Source organism: Gallus gallus, chromosome 3, assembly GCF_016699485.2.
Source record: "Gallus gallus isolate bGalGal1 chromosome 3, bGalGal1.mat.broiler.GRCg7b, whole genome shotgun sequence".
NCBI lineage: Eukaryota > Metazoa > Chordata > Aves > Galliformes > Phasianidae > Gallus > Gallus gallus.
The window spans coordinates 79210248-79223701 of record NC_052534.1 but is presented as its reverse complement, the minus strand read 5'-3'; the positions used below and the strand labels follow the sequence as shown (position 1 = coordinate 79223701).

Genomic DNA, 13454 nt, shown 5'->3' with positions numbered 1-13454 from the left:
ATAGGACCAGTCAGTGCATGACATACCAGCTAGCAGGAAAACTGCTTAATGTCCTGTTTTGACCGCCGTTAGGCAAACCAAGAGCATCTTCTTCCTAACAAAGATAGCATCTCTCAGAGCAGTATGACTCAAAAATGTGCTGAGATCACTATTTCTTTCTTTTAATTCAAAGCAGCACATAAACAGAACTTAAATGCGGAGGCTTTCAGTCCTTCAGAGGACAGGAAAATACAGCTTCTACAACCAATCATAAATCTAAAACAATCTCTCTTACCTAGCTAACGTTGCACTAAATGTTGGAGGCTGTAGAGTAAAATCAGAGCAAGAATGATTCCCTACTGATACACGCAAATTTATATGCTGGTAACAGACGTGTAGAATGAAACCTGTCTTCCTTTCGTTTATAAATTCAATTATAAATGCCGACTTTATCAACAAATTACATCACCACAGCAACTTGGATTTTACTGCAATATAGATTAGAACACTTTAGTATTCAATTTGTCAACAGACATTTAAACATCTACACAAAGAACACTGGATTTATGCAATAACACTGAGGTAAGAGGTTCTGCTCCAGCCCCACAGAGGAAAACCCACCAGCTACAATTACTTTCTACGGACACTTTATTCAACACTGGATTGAAATAATTCTGATCTGAACCCAAGACCTTTTTAAAGCAATTATACCATGGACACCATTTTATCTCTCAGCAAAGGACTGCCAGCAGACCTCAGGGGTTACAGAAGCACAACTGCTCCCCTCATTTTATTCCAGGTTCTTCTTACTTTTCTTTTAGAAATAAATTGTTGTTATAGTCGAGAGAAATGTCTCTCTAGCCACTTTAAAGTCACACTGCAAAACACAAGGGAATGTGCAACTCTACTCTTCATTACAGATGCACTCAAGGGAACTTTAGTAAGTCCCTCAAAGACAACAGATTTAAGGAACATGGGATTTAAGAGAATGATGAATCATGAGACCTTAACAAGGAGTTTCGGGGACTTCTTCAAGGAAGCACAAACAGCAGTTTCTACGTAGAGCTGAACAGGATGAACACTGGGGATTTTCATGCTTGCACACAAAATCCCTAACCTATTCTGCCACGTCACACATAAAATAAGCCTACAACATCAGAGCAACACTTTTTCTGACAGGTGAATCATGCACAAACTAGAGGAGATGGTAAGAATTTAATGCCTATGACTGTTGAGAGACTTAGCTTGTCAAAGAAAGCTAAAGAAATATTAAGAAAATCTCTACTATAAACAGGTAAACAAATAAACAGAAGTCTGCTCATGCTTCTGTAATGCCATAGTCCCTGCAGCCACACATTCTTCCACACAATGAATTAAATAAATTGTATGTGGGTAGAAGGGCAAATTGTATTTACAACCACATTAAAAGCATTTGAGAAGTTTGAACTGCAACGGTGTCAAACCAAACTGCACTTTCACCTGTAGTGCCCGAGTTATGTGTCACGGCATTCCAAAGAGGGCAAACAAGCTCCCAAATCCACAAACGCACCACAAGAATCCAGTAATTGTGAGAAAGCAATAAATGCAGCCAGAGCATCCCAGATTGACACAAGGTGAGCATTTATACGATCCTTGGCTTTACTGAAGTTGACTACTTACTAAAGAATCCAAATTACACTGGTGTGTATTGTTTTTCCTAATTCCCACTCCTTAGGAAACTTGCATTTTCAGCAGTAAATTTTCAGAGTAAAGAACAAAAAGAGCAAAAAAAACCCACCACAGCAACACAATGAAATTAGCTATAAATATGGAGAACACTGCTATAAAAATCAGTTCCTGGGATCTCACAGATCACAATCCCTCATAAACCAACTTTTGTTAAAAAACACTGTGCTAATTTTCAACCTTCTGTCATCAACACGCTGTACGAATTTACCACCAGATTGTTAATAGTTATTTAAAATGTAATAAAAGTTATAGAAAAAGGCTAAAATAATCTAACTACAAACCGATTATCTACCGACTTCTAAAATCCCCTGATAGCAGTCTGTTCTTTTCTCTATGCTTTTCCTAGAGAACACAAGTCCAGGAGAAGAAAGAGTGCACAGGGTAATTTCACGGAAAATAATTGCAGTTTTCTGACTGAACTGCATGGATCAGCAGTCACCAGCACATTCAGTACGCTGAATTATCTTAACATGTGAACTGGCACCGTTATGAAAATGCATCTGAAAGTAACAGCAGCAAAGCATTCATCTGCTACTAATAAGTGTCAGTACACTCAGGCTTGGGAAACGATGCTATCTGTACTCTAAAAAATTATACAAAAAATATTTGTACTCACTGTAAATATTCGCCTTCCAGTCCGATCAAAAGTTACGCAGTATACAGAAGATAAGTGTCCCAAAATTCGTTTATGCATCTTCATATGTTGATAGACTGCGGTTGGAACAAGGCGTTCAAGTCTGTATTTTCCATTCAGTTTTCTTGAGAATAGGGTATCCACTACCAAATGGGGAAAGAAAAAGAAAATATATTTATATTGGTTCATAAGCCAAAACACGCCTCCAGAAGGGAAAGTTCACTTCTCACGTGAACACCTTGCTGTAGTAACTCTCCCCATTTAACATCAGTGGGGAAAAACAGAACACAAAAGCAGCCTATGATACAAACATTCAAAAAAGTACTGAAGTGCAAGGCAGAGCATGAAGTGGTGATACATTAAACCCCCAGTTTCCATTGTCCAAATGTATGCTTCTCATTTTATACCTAGAATGAGGCATTCAAGAGGACCTAAACAGCTTCTACAGAGGAAGCAAACTACCTCAAATTTAAGATGCATACAAGTACCCACAGAGCTATTAACTGCAGACCAGCAAACAACCAAGTCTTCTCCAGGGCAACCTGTTTTTAGACAACTACAATCACTTACTCTTTTAAAGACAATGGCAATAAATAAATAAATACATAAAATAGAATAACCACAACAAAACAAGCAAACAAAATCCAAACATGAACAAACTTAGCAAATTCTCGTGGAAAGTTCTGATTTTGACTTAACAGAACTTTGTTCAGAGGGCTTGGGTTATTTTTTTCCCCCAAGTTATAAGCCAAGGAGGTCCAGGAACCTTTGTTGTAACAAAATGGAAATCTTCATTCAAAATAAATGTCAGCGTTCCCAGTTTTAAACTGCTATTCACACAATGATAAAGCAACAGAGTATAGCGTTTGAATGCATGGATACACACACATTAGCCAAACAGTTCCCCGTATCATTATCAGAGCAAAGAAAAAAGTAGCAATATATTTTATATTTCATACAACTATGGCCTATGTGCAAGAAGTAAAAAATTAAAAATAAATGACCAGCAATATCCACAGCATCATACATGAAAACAAGGACCTATCGCTTCCAAGACAGGCAGTTGTTACTGTCATTATTACTCTGGTTAGGTATTCCTTACACTGGACCAAGGCAACGCCTGTACTAGTGAAGTAAGCAGGACCAGGACATGAGTCTGGATACTCAATAACCTTCCCTCATTAGCATCAACTGTCTACAAGCTTCTTGCATTGTCTGGCTTGGCCCAGGCAAATGAGACAGAAGTTCATGAGTCAGCACAGGTCAAACTTCATTCAAACTGGATAGCAGCTGCTCTACATAGGAGCAAAAGCACTTAGTGGTATGGATAACTGCCAAGCTTATTGGCTTCAGGCCATCAGAACAGCCCTGAAACGTTTCAGTTACTGCATATGTAGCCCAAGGATTCAAGGAAGTTTTCCTTGTTCAAGATGCTTTGTGAAGGAGCAGGATCATTAGCTGTAGAGTGAAGCACCAACTCAATGGGCCACTACTGCCTTAAGGCTCTGCTATAACCTCTTCACCCTACCCTTATACAAGAAAAAGATGCAGCTGCATTTGCTTTATAACAAAGCTTTTCCTTGCCAAAAGTCTACTTCAGAACAGCAGGAAACCCAGATTAGCTCAGTCACAAGATAAATCCAGTTTCTGCTTCCGACACATCAACCTACAGTAAAAAGACATCCCACATCCACCACAAAGAATAAAACAAAGTAAGAAAGGCATTTGTCACAACAATAAAGTGATCTTACACAATCTCAGCCTATTCAAAATTTACCTTTTATTTGCTCTTAATACAAGATGATTCTTGCTTGGAAATCAGCTTAAAGCAATGCCTTCAAATGAATTCATAGCTCATGTAACAGAAAAGGATCTAAGCTAGAAGTTAAATTTGCAGATACGTTCTGTCAGTAAGTTTAGAAACAAGTGGATTCTTTAACATAAGGCAACCAACAAACTTATCCAAGCATTTAACTTCTAGCATCGGAATTTATGGAAAACTCTACAAATGAAACCGAGATCGATTTCAAGATGTGTGTGTGTGTGTGTGTGTGTGTGTGTGTGTGTGTGTGTGTATGTATATGTATATATATATATATATATATATATATATATATATTAATTTGATAATCTCCATTAGTGAATAAACAGAGTCTAAGCCAAGGCAAGAAGCAGCATTATAAACCTGTATATGCACTACAGGGGAAGAAAGTTTTTGACAAGACCATGAGATTTAGAAGAAAGAAAACCATCACAACAGCCCACAGGATTGGACACTGCCCACTAAGAGTTGGGTTTTTTTTTTGTTTTGTTTTTTTTAAAATTAAGACTCCAGTTTTTTTTATTTTTTTTTTAACACTGAATTCTTGCATCCATCATTGTTCCTCGGTTTCCTCAATATAGCTGTCCATTTAACTATACTTATATTTAATCTCATTCACTTTGCCAAGGGATCCAACTCGTTTCTCTAAATGTATTTACACATTTTATTCCAAACGTCTGTGGCTCCAGTGTGACACCTGCCCACATTGTTAGCAGAGGAAGTACTTTGCTTTTTTTCCTTCAGAGTACAGGCAAAAGTGAAAGAAAAAAAGCCACATCTTATGCAACAGAACAGTAAAACTGATTTTTTCAGTGCAAGTCAAGGTAAGAAAGGCTACCAACTATCAATAATAGTGCTTTTGTACTAATTATAGGTCTTCAAGTTTAAAGGAGTAGTTACTCATATCTGGCTTTACCATCTGCCAGGCCTTATATAGTCCTTAAGCTACTTTAGCACAATTTTTGCTGTATTTAGGGAAGATTGATTCTAGAAACTCCTGTACAGCAGTTACTCCTGCAACTCTCATTTGAGCTCTACTAGCAGTTTTCTGCTTTTGCTTAGGTTCTGCTTGGCCTCACACAATTGAGTCAACCGAGCAAAGGTGATGATTCAATCACGGGAAGAGTGACAGTGTACAGGCAGTTGAACAGCTGCAGTGGGAGCCACATGCAGTACATAACCGGCTAAGGAAACGATATAAACTTTATCCAAGGAACACTTAAGAGAGCACTGTGTCAACCAAGAGAAGAAAGAAGGGTTTGATGCAAGAACAAAGCTACACAGCAGAGACTGGTTGGCTTTTCATTATTGGAAAGGCAGTGTGAAGTGTATACCACACCAACAAATACCACCCGATGCCTGGCCAACGAAGGAAGTTAAAATTATCTTAGCTCTGTATGCCTCTTGTACCCATGCACAAGATTGATCTTTAGTAAGAAAAAAATAAATCACAGATGTTACCAGCTGCTGTGTGTGTAACACAGAATAACACTTCACTACTTAGTCCCAACTGACATTTTGGTTATAAAAAAAAAAAGAAAATCTGGATTCTTCCTAGTCAATAATGAAGCTAACTGGTCAGAAAAAAAAGCCTTACAAAAGTTACGTACACTGCAGATATTCAAACATGTAAAACACACGTTCCCACAGAATGCTATTATTTAAGTTGTTGTGAACTATTTATCAGTTGCTTACAAATACAAAATGTACTGGCTTGCAGATTTTAGTCCTGTAACTGTCTGCTATCGCAGAATCACAGCTTGGCTGAGGTTGGAAGGGACTTCTGGAAGACACCATGTCCAAACCCTTGCTCAAACAGGGACACCAGAGCAGGGTGTCTGTGACTGAGCCCAGTTGGGTTTTGAGTATCACCAAGGATGGCATTTTCATTTCAGCTGGGACAGAACTGTTTTCTTCAGAATATTTGGTATGATGCTATGTTTTGGTTCTAGGAGAAAAATCAATATTTATAACACACACCGATGTTTATAGTTGCTGTTAAGCAGCATTTTACAGAGCCAAGGCCATTCGCAGCAAAGTATCCAAGGAGCTGGGAAGGAACAGAATTAGGACAGCTGACCCAAACTGGCCAAAGGGATATTCCATACAATATGACATCAAGCAGTAGTGAGGAGAGTGAGCAAAAGACTGTGTGGTGCTGAGCCTTCTGCTGGGTTAAACCACAACAGGTGGAAACTTCACAACCTCCCTAGGCAACCTGTGGTCAACATCATTGTGAATAAAAGTTTTGTTGTGAATTGTGAATAAATGTTTAGATAGAACCTCTTGTGTTCCAGTTTGTGGCCACTGCCTCTTGAGCACCACAGTAAAGAGCCTGGCTCCATCCATTTTGTGTCCTACTTCAGGTATTAATACACACCGATGAGATTCCTCTGAGTCTTCTCCAGGCTGTCTGCAGTCTCCTCCCAGCTCTCTAAGCTTCCCCTTATAGGAGAGGCACTCCAGTCCCTTCATCAGACTCTTGGCCCCATACTGGACTCTTTCCAGTACAGTTCACTCCTACATCCAAACCAAATATAGCACTCCAGTCACGGCCTCCCCAGTGCTGAGTAGTGAGAAAGGATCATCTCTCCTTGATGAAGTCACACTTCGTCTAATGTAGCCAAGAATACTGTAAACCTTCTTAGCAGAAAGGACACACTGCTGACTCACATTCAACTTGGTGTCCATCAGGACCCACAAGTCTTTTTCTGCCAGGCTGCTTTCCAGCTGGGTAATCCTAGCATGTCCTGGTGCCTGGAGTTGGTCGTCCCCAACTGCAGGACTCTGCACTTCTCCTTGTTTGTCATCAAGGAAGTTATGACAGTTTTGAAAGCTAAGATGTGAATGGAAAATTGGGATATTAAAAACAAGCTAGTGAAATAGAACTTTACTTTTTCTTTTTTTAAATCTCACTCCTACTGTTATGATTCACGGCTAGTAACAACATTAATCTGAAAACCACACATCTCAGAGTCAAGATCACCTTACTTTGCTTACTTTGTTTGCCTTAAATCAGAACAATTCAAAATGAAACAAACATAAAGCTGCTGAATGCAAAATGGTAGGAAATTTCAACAGAACATAAAGAAGACTGTCACAGGCTTTGTCCTACACAAAAGGCATGCAGTAGGCACCAACTTGAATGCCTTCGAACTTTTAGGATGTCTCTAAATCACCCAGTACCCAAAACAGAACAAGCAACAAAAAAGGCAAACTGTAAAGCAAGATAAATGCTGGTATCTCAAAGACATAGCTGTATTAGTTATTCCCCCCCCCCCCCCCCCCCTTGGATTTCTTATCTTAGTTTTATCAAAGCAACCAATTTGATCACGTTATTTATATAGTTTTGCCCTGGAACATGAAATATGCCTTTAAAGATGAGGGAGAATAACGTGCTTTACCCACTGATAAACACAACATAATTTTTTTTTACCAAGTATAAGTTACATTTTAAAAGCATACACAAAAATCACTATGGCTAACGTCTTATTTTCTTCCATTCTGGACTTGTATTTAATTGCTGAAAGTTCTATTCCACAGAACAGAAACCAACTTTGTTCCTTTTCCATTCACACAAAAACTGAATCGGGTTCAGAAAAAAAGCTGGAAGGACACCTGAAGAACACACATTATTTACAACTTCTGCCCATAACGAATCGAGTTTCATAATTTGAGAGGCTATAACACCTCTAATGAACTTAGAGCATTTAGAGCTGTTGAAAAACAATAAAACGATGAGACTGCCTGACTCCTCCTTTCACTGTCAAAGTTAGTAATATTAAACGCATCATGCATTCAGGCTTTGCTCTCCACGTCCCTTCTGCAAAGATGTTCAAAGTCAAAAAGGCAGCTTGAATTGACTTCTATCTTCCTACCATTTCTCTGTTCAACTTTCCATGCAGAAATCTAAGTGTTTTGGCTCACAGATAACTGGCACCATGGTAAAGCTAGCAATTTGAGCGAGTCAGAACTTGTCCCAGGAAAACGTAAAGGTATACCAACTCCCCATAGGAGCATTTCTGAGAATACAAAGAGTCTACGTACACCTTAAACTTTACATATAAAGTCAATTTGCTCAATGGAATTAGGTGTCAAACCCTTAATAATTCAGAGATGAGAGGTGAGACACTTGGAAAAGCAACAACAGATGAAAGCTATACAATCCTAAGCACTTCCAAGCAGTTCCTTGACTTCAATATAACCCCACTTACATTCTGCGTATTATTTAGTCATCGAGTTTCACTCAAAATACAAGTACCCTAAGACTTCTCTTATTTCTTCTTCTTGCACAAGAAGGCTTCTATTTTAGTATTATTCTCTTTAGACTTGAATAAATACATGTAAACAAATGTTGCATTTACACAGATTCTTGACAATGTATAACATTTCTAGTATTCAAAGCCTAAAGTTGGTTTTTCAGATTAGTTTATTTTAGTTTTGTTTATTTTTATTATCACAGGAGAACAATACAGTTATACAGCGTACTCTGAAGTTAGCTTTTAAGCCTTAAGTATTTACTAAATTTCTGAAAACAAACACCTACACCACTTTTAGAACATCATGTTCTGTTTTCAGCCCAAACAGCAGGATAACTATATAGAAGAGAGAAACTGAGAAAATAAAATCTCTCAGAACTTCTCTTGAAATGGACTATTCAGCAAGACCAGGAAGATAGTAATCAGCCAGGAAAACACATTCTTCATTAGCAGGGCACAGGCTGCCAGTCTCACAGAGGTCTTCACACCTGAATAACCAGCTTCCCTAAGAGCTCTGAACTCAGAACTTCAAGATTCGGCTCTGTGCTTTTTCAGCAGTTCCTGAAAGTTACTTAAAAAGAGTTCCTTTCCTGCTTCTGCATCCATGAAGGTCTTTATGGATCTTTAACAAAACAAAAGAATCACAGAATGGCTTATGTTGGAAGAGACCTTAAAGATTATTGAGTTCCAATTCTCCTTTTTGATTTTAATTAAACACAGAGGGACATTATTCATTTCACAAGTTTTGGTTTTCCATTATATTCTAGACATATACTGTAGATTTCTGGTGAAGTGAGTATTTTTACAGATGTATGCTAACTGAATATAAAAGTTATCTATAAGGCTGCGGGCATAATGTAGAAAAAATTTTAATACTAAAGAATATAATAACAGTATCATGATTGCATTGGTTCCTCAAGCCAGGAAATGAACAAATATAGCTTCATCTTTAGTAATATGTAAATAAAGGAAAAAGCCTCCACAAGACAGACAGACTTCTTTCCCATTCCCCAGTCATTAGTGGGCTCTCTAACTGAAATATATGCAGCCTGAAGAATAAGTTTCCAAACAGCATATACATAAAACACAGCCTTCCTAGAGGAATTCACTTAAGAATAGTTTCAATTTATGAATTAAGTGTTATTCCAACTCCCAGTTTCACTGAAAGGATTGGACTAGAATAGGATTAATCAAAAGCAAATGCTTTAACACACAGGTCTGAATCAAACATTCAAAAAACAGCTGAAAATATGCAGTTACCAGCACTTATTTTGATGTTCGGAAAAGGAAATTATTGGTCATGAAAAAAGTGGTATGTTGAAGTAACTGTAATTTTGCAGATATTCAGTGCTCTGCAAAAGTTTCCATAAAAATAACATTTACTTAGAAAGCCCTACTTTTTCTTCCATAAAAAGAGTCTGAGAGTTATTTCTCCTAACAGTTAACTTCTGTATGTGGCAATTCTACAGCTTCCTTTGATACCTAACTGGCAGACTTCACGCACCAGCCCTGTCCCTTGAAAAAACACACACCGTGGATTAAGCTACAGTACAAAGTACCACAGAGCCTTCTGCTCTAATTTCTTCCTCAAGCACGTTTCAGTATACATGCCAAGGTACAGAGGAAGTTAAGAAAATCACTAGCAAGGAAACCTTCACTATCAGACAGCTCTGTCCTCCATACATCTTGCAGGTAAGGCTGCTCACTTAGCCCAAGATTTTCCAACTTTCAGTGTTCAAGACAACGCACAGACACTTGACATGGGAAATATTCAACAACAAGCGTTTCTTCCCCCACATCTAGAATGCAACATGGAAACAATTCTTTATAAATAAATACTAAAATGATATCTGTAAATAAAATCTTGTTGAACGGATGTAGGGTTTAAGAGAACTGCCTCAAGCCAACACATTTACTAGGTGAGGAAGTTTTGAAAACTTAGCTCTAAATACCCACCAAAGCCATGTTCTTTTAAGGCCTTCAAACAACAAGTCCACTACAACACCAAATACTTTGCCATCCAACCAAATCAAGGTTGGCAGTGCTCAACCTCAAAAGCTTCTTAAGCTGTAGCACGTTTCTGCTTCAGCTGTAAGACAAAACCATAATCCTCTGGGTGAAGAGTCATTTTATTAAACATTACGTGTATTTGACATTTGATTTTGTGATTCTTCAAACATTAGAAATAATCTAAATATCCAAATTGAGCTCTATCCCCGTCCACAGAAACCTTACAGGTTAATATCCCACTCACAGAGTTCTGACTTCCAAAAACTGCTACAGCAAGTTACCACATTGAGTATGCCTGAATAGCATCCAGCTATGCATTTCTACATCATTACTTAGTAGCTCTCCCAATGTATCTTCAGCACTCTGTTTTCGGCAAGTCAGAAACCTCTGTCTTCACAGCGGCCCATCTTTTACCAGCGACGTGCAGCATCACAAACTGAAAATCGCTTAAACAACTTAACTTCAGGTTGGCCCAGAAACCTGCTGCTACTGTAGCATTTACTTCTCAAGGCATCTCAACTCATCCAGTCACCTTTATGTTTCCCAGGTTCTTAAATTTCCAAGTGTTAAAAAAAAATTGCCACTACGTCTAAAAAAAGAACCCTGGATTGCACTATGTCCTTGCTTTGTGATTAAAAAGAAATCTGTGTAACGCTGCTGCTGCTCATGAAATCTACAGAGAGCTTCTAGAGAATGTATGTTTGTTCCCTCCCTTCCCACACACACACGCTTAGAGGTCAAATGATGTTTGACTAATCATGTGCTTAAACAGCTTTCAGGAAAGGTGTAAATTAGCCTGTTCAAGGCATACCTTTAACTAACCACTGTTCTGTTTTTAGAACTAATTAGATGCTTGATCTACTCTGAAGCCTTGTAAGATTTTTTGAGTATGGTTTTCTGCATGTTCAGCTACACACGATTGGAAAAAAAAAGGCCACTCCCTGACTAAACTAATATTAGAGAAGTACTGGTAGTAATATACATCATGTTTTGACAGCTTTTCTTCCTACAAGTAGCTTTAACACAGAACAGAGATCAAAATATCACCTTAAATAAAGCTTAAAAAAGTAACTAATGATATACCCATTATATATAATATACGTTATGCATATGCATGCTTCATGACATAACACAGCGAACTTAAGCAGAGCTAAGAAATCAGTGAATGGACCAAAGAGCAGAAATGATCTCTCCTACAGGAAACTCACATCTTCAAAAAGAAAACCATCACCAGTCCATGAGACTTATTCTTTCTCTCCAACAACAGGTACAGAATATGCTGTCCTGGTTTTCAGTTGGTCCACTGCACAAATTATATATCTACTGACAGCATTATCATACCTTAAAAAAAATGAGTTTTATTTGTATGTATTCACTGTTGAAATGTAATTTAATCAGCCGTATGCTTCAAAGAGAAAAATATCTAGCTTCAGAGCAGAACTGGCATGTACATTTACAGTATTTTTTCCACATATGAATGTGCAAATATGACCAGTTATGACATCTTATTAAGTATTAATGCTCAGTGCAGAGACAGAGAAATATGACACAAACAAGGACAAACAGAACTGCTACTTAGCACTCATCATTACAACAATCAGTTACCCTGGGAGTCAGGTTATACAGTGGCAACGCCTTAATAAAACTGCCTTACCTATACTAGGTGGACTGCCATAGTTTACAGGTGACTCCGGAGGCCTCCCGCAATGTAACGCGGCAAGAGCAGACCCCTTCCACACAACATGCTTGCAACCTGTTTTAGAAGAATGACACAAAGAATGGAGACCAGGATTTTCCCAGGCAAAAAACGCAGAAGAGGCATGAAATAGCAAGAGTTCTCAAAGCTCTCACACAATTTTCATACTTTTGTTTGTACGAAGCAAAGACTGTCTGCCAGCTCCTAATAACGTCTGCACTCCAGGGACGCTCTGCGGGATTTCTTGCTCTAGAAGCGGTCCCAGTCGATGACATATTTGAAGCAAGTGATCAGGTGCCAAGTGTCGGTAGTATTTCACCTATTGCATGAAAGAGGAAGCAAAACATTTGATAAAGAAAAGTGTAATATTTCTGAAGAATTACTCAGCTTGTTTTTTTTTTCCCCAGATTGTTACACAAATTCATATACTATAATTTTCTTGAGAAGATAAAAACATACAATGACCTTTAAGTACAATAACTCATTCCAGCTGGTCCTAATTAAATTTGCTATTCAAAGTATGCTACTGGTAGAGAAAACTCTTGGCATTTATTACTGTGACTTTAAACCATAGTTGTTCACAGACTAATAAGCTCCTTTAAAACAATGAAAAATGTATAAGAACAAATTCAGTATTACATTTAATTATCTGTCCGGTCAATTTCAATTACCACAACATAAGATTAAGAAAAGGACACTAAGGGATGTAGTACTTATAGAATTACTGAAAGATTCGAATACACTGAATATGTAACGTAGCTCTGCAGAAAACACACCTGACACAATGGCCCTCAACTCACCAAGTTTGTAAGGCAATACTGAAGCACCACAATTTGCCTTGTTTCCTTCTGTTTTTGTTTTTTTAAAGACCTAAAGCATCTAAACCAAAATGTTCACTTAAGGAACTCAACTTAGAAACTGTAGTTCAACACAGGAATACACACACCAGCCACTACCACTTGCTGTCACTGCTCAGAGTTTTCAGCTGCACAGAAGCAAAACAAGCTCCTATTCTCAGCAGCAGATCTCCTCGCCGCTTGACTACAACATCAAACCAATATTAAGGATGGCCCAGATCATTCTATTGAACTACCACAATTATAGATCAGAAGATCATCCTTTGCAACACCACCGCATATATCTTTACATAAAAGTTTCAAAATATAGACAACAGTAAAATGCTATTAACCACAAAGCTTTCCGTGGGGCATTTTAAAAATATTTCTTCCTAAGTTATTGCCAGTTTAAAAAAATAGAGAAGAATATTTAAAACAGTAAAATGAAGAAGGAGAATGAGAACTCAATCCTCAGCCCTCGTATGGGATC

At 38.0% G+C, this 13454-nt stretch overlaps 1 protein-coding gene across 2 annotated transcripts in view; it reads right to left on the bottom strand.

The window, feature by feature from the left end:
- The window catches only part of PHIP (pleckstrin homology domain interacting protein), a 104556-nt gene that overhangs the window by 82127 nt on the left and 8975 nt on the right, over positions 1 to 13454 (bottom strand). For both annotated transcript variants that reach the window (XM_040697732.2, XM_040697733.1), the window contains exons 5-7: positions 12297 to 12447; positions 12087 to 12185; positions 2324 to 2484 (exon numbers count right to left, since the gene is read on the bottom strand). In XM_040697732.2, the coding sequence (XP_040553666.1) occupies positions 2324 to 2484; positions 12087 to 12185; positions 12297 to 12447 (411 nt within the window). The remainder of the gene's footprint in view (positions 1 to 2323; positions 2485 to 12086; positions 12186 to 12296; positions 12448 to 13454) is intronic.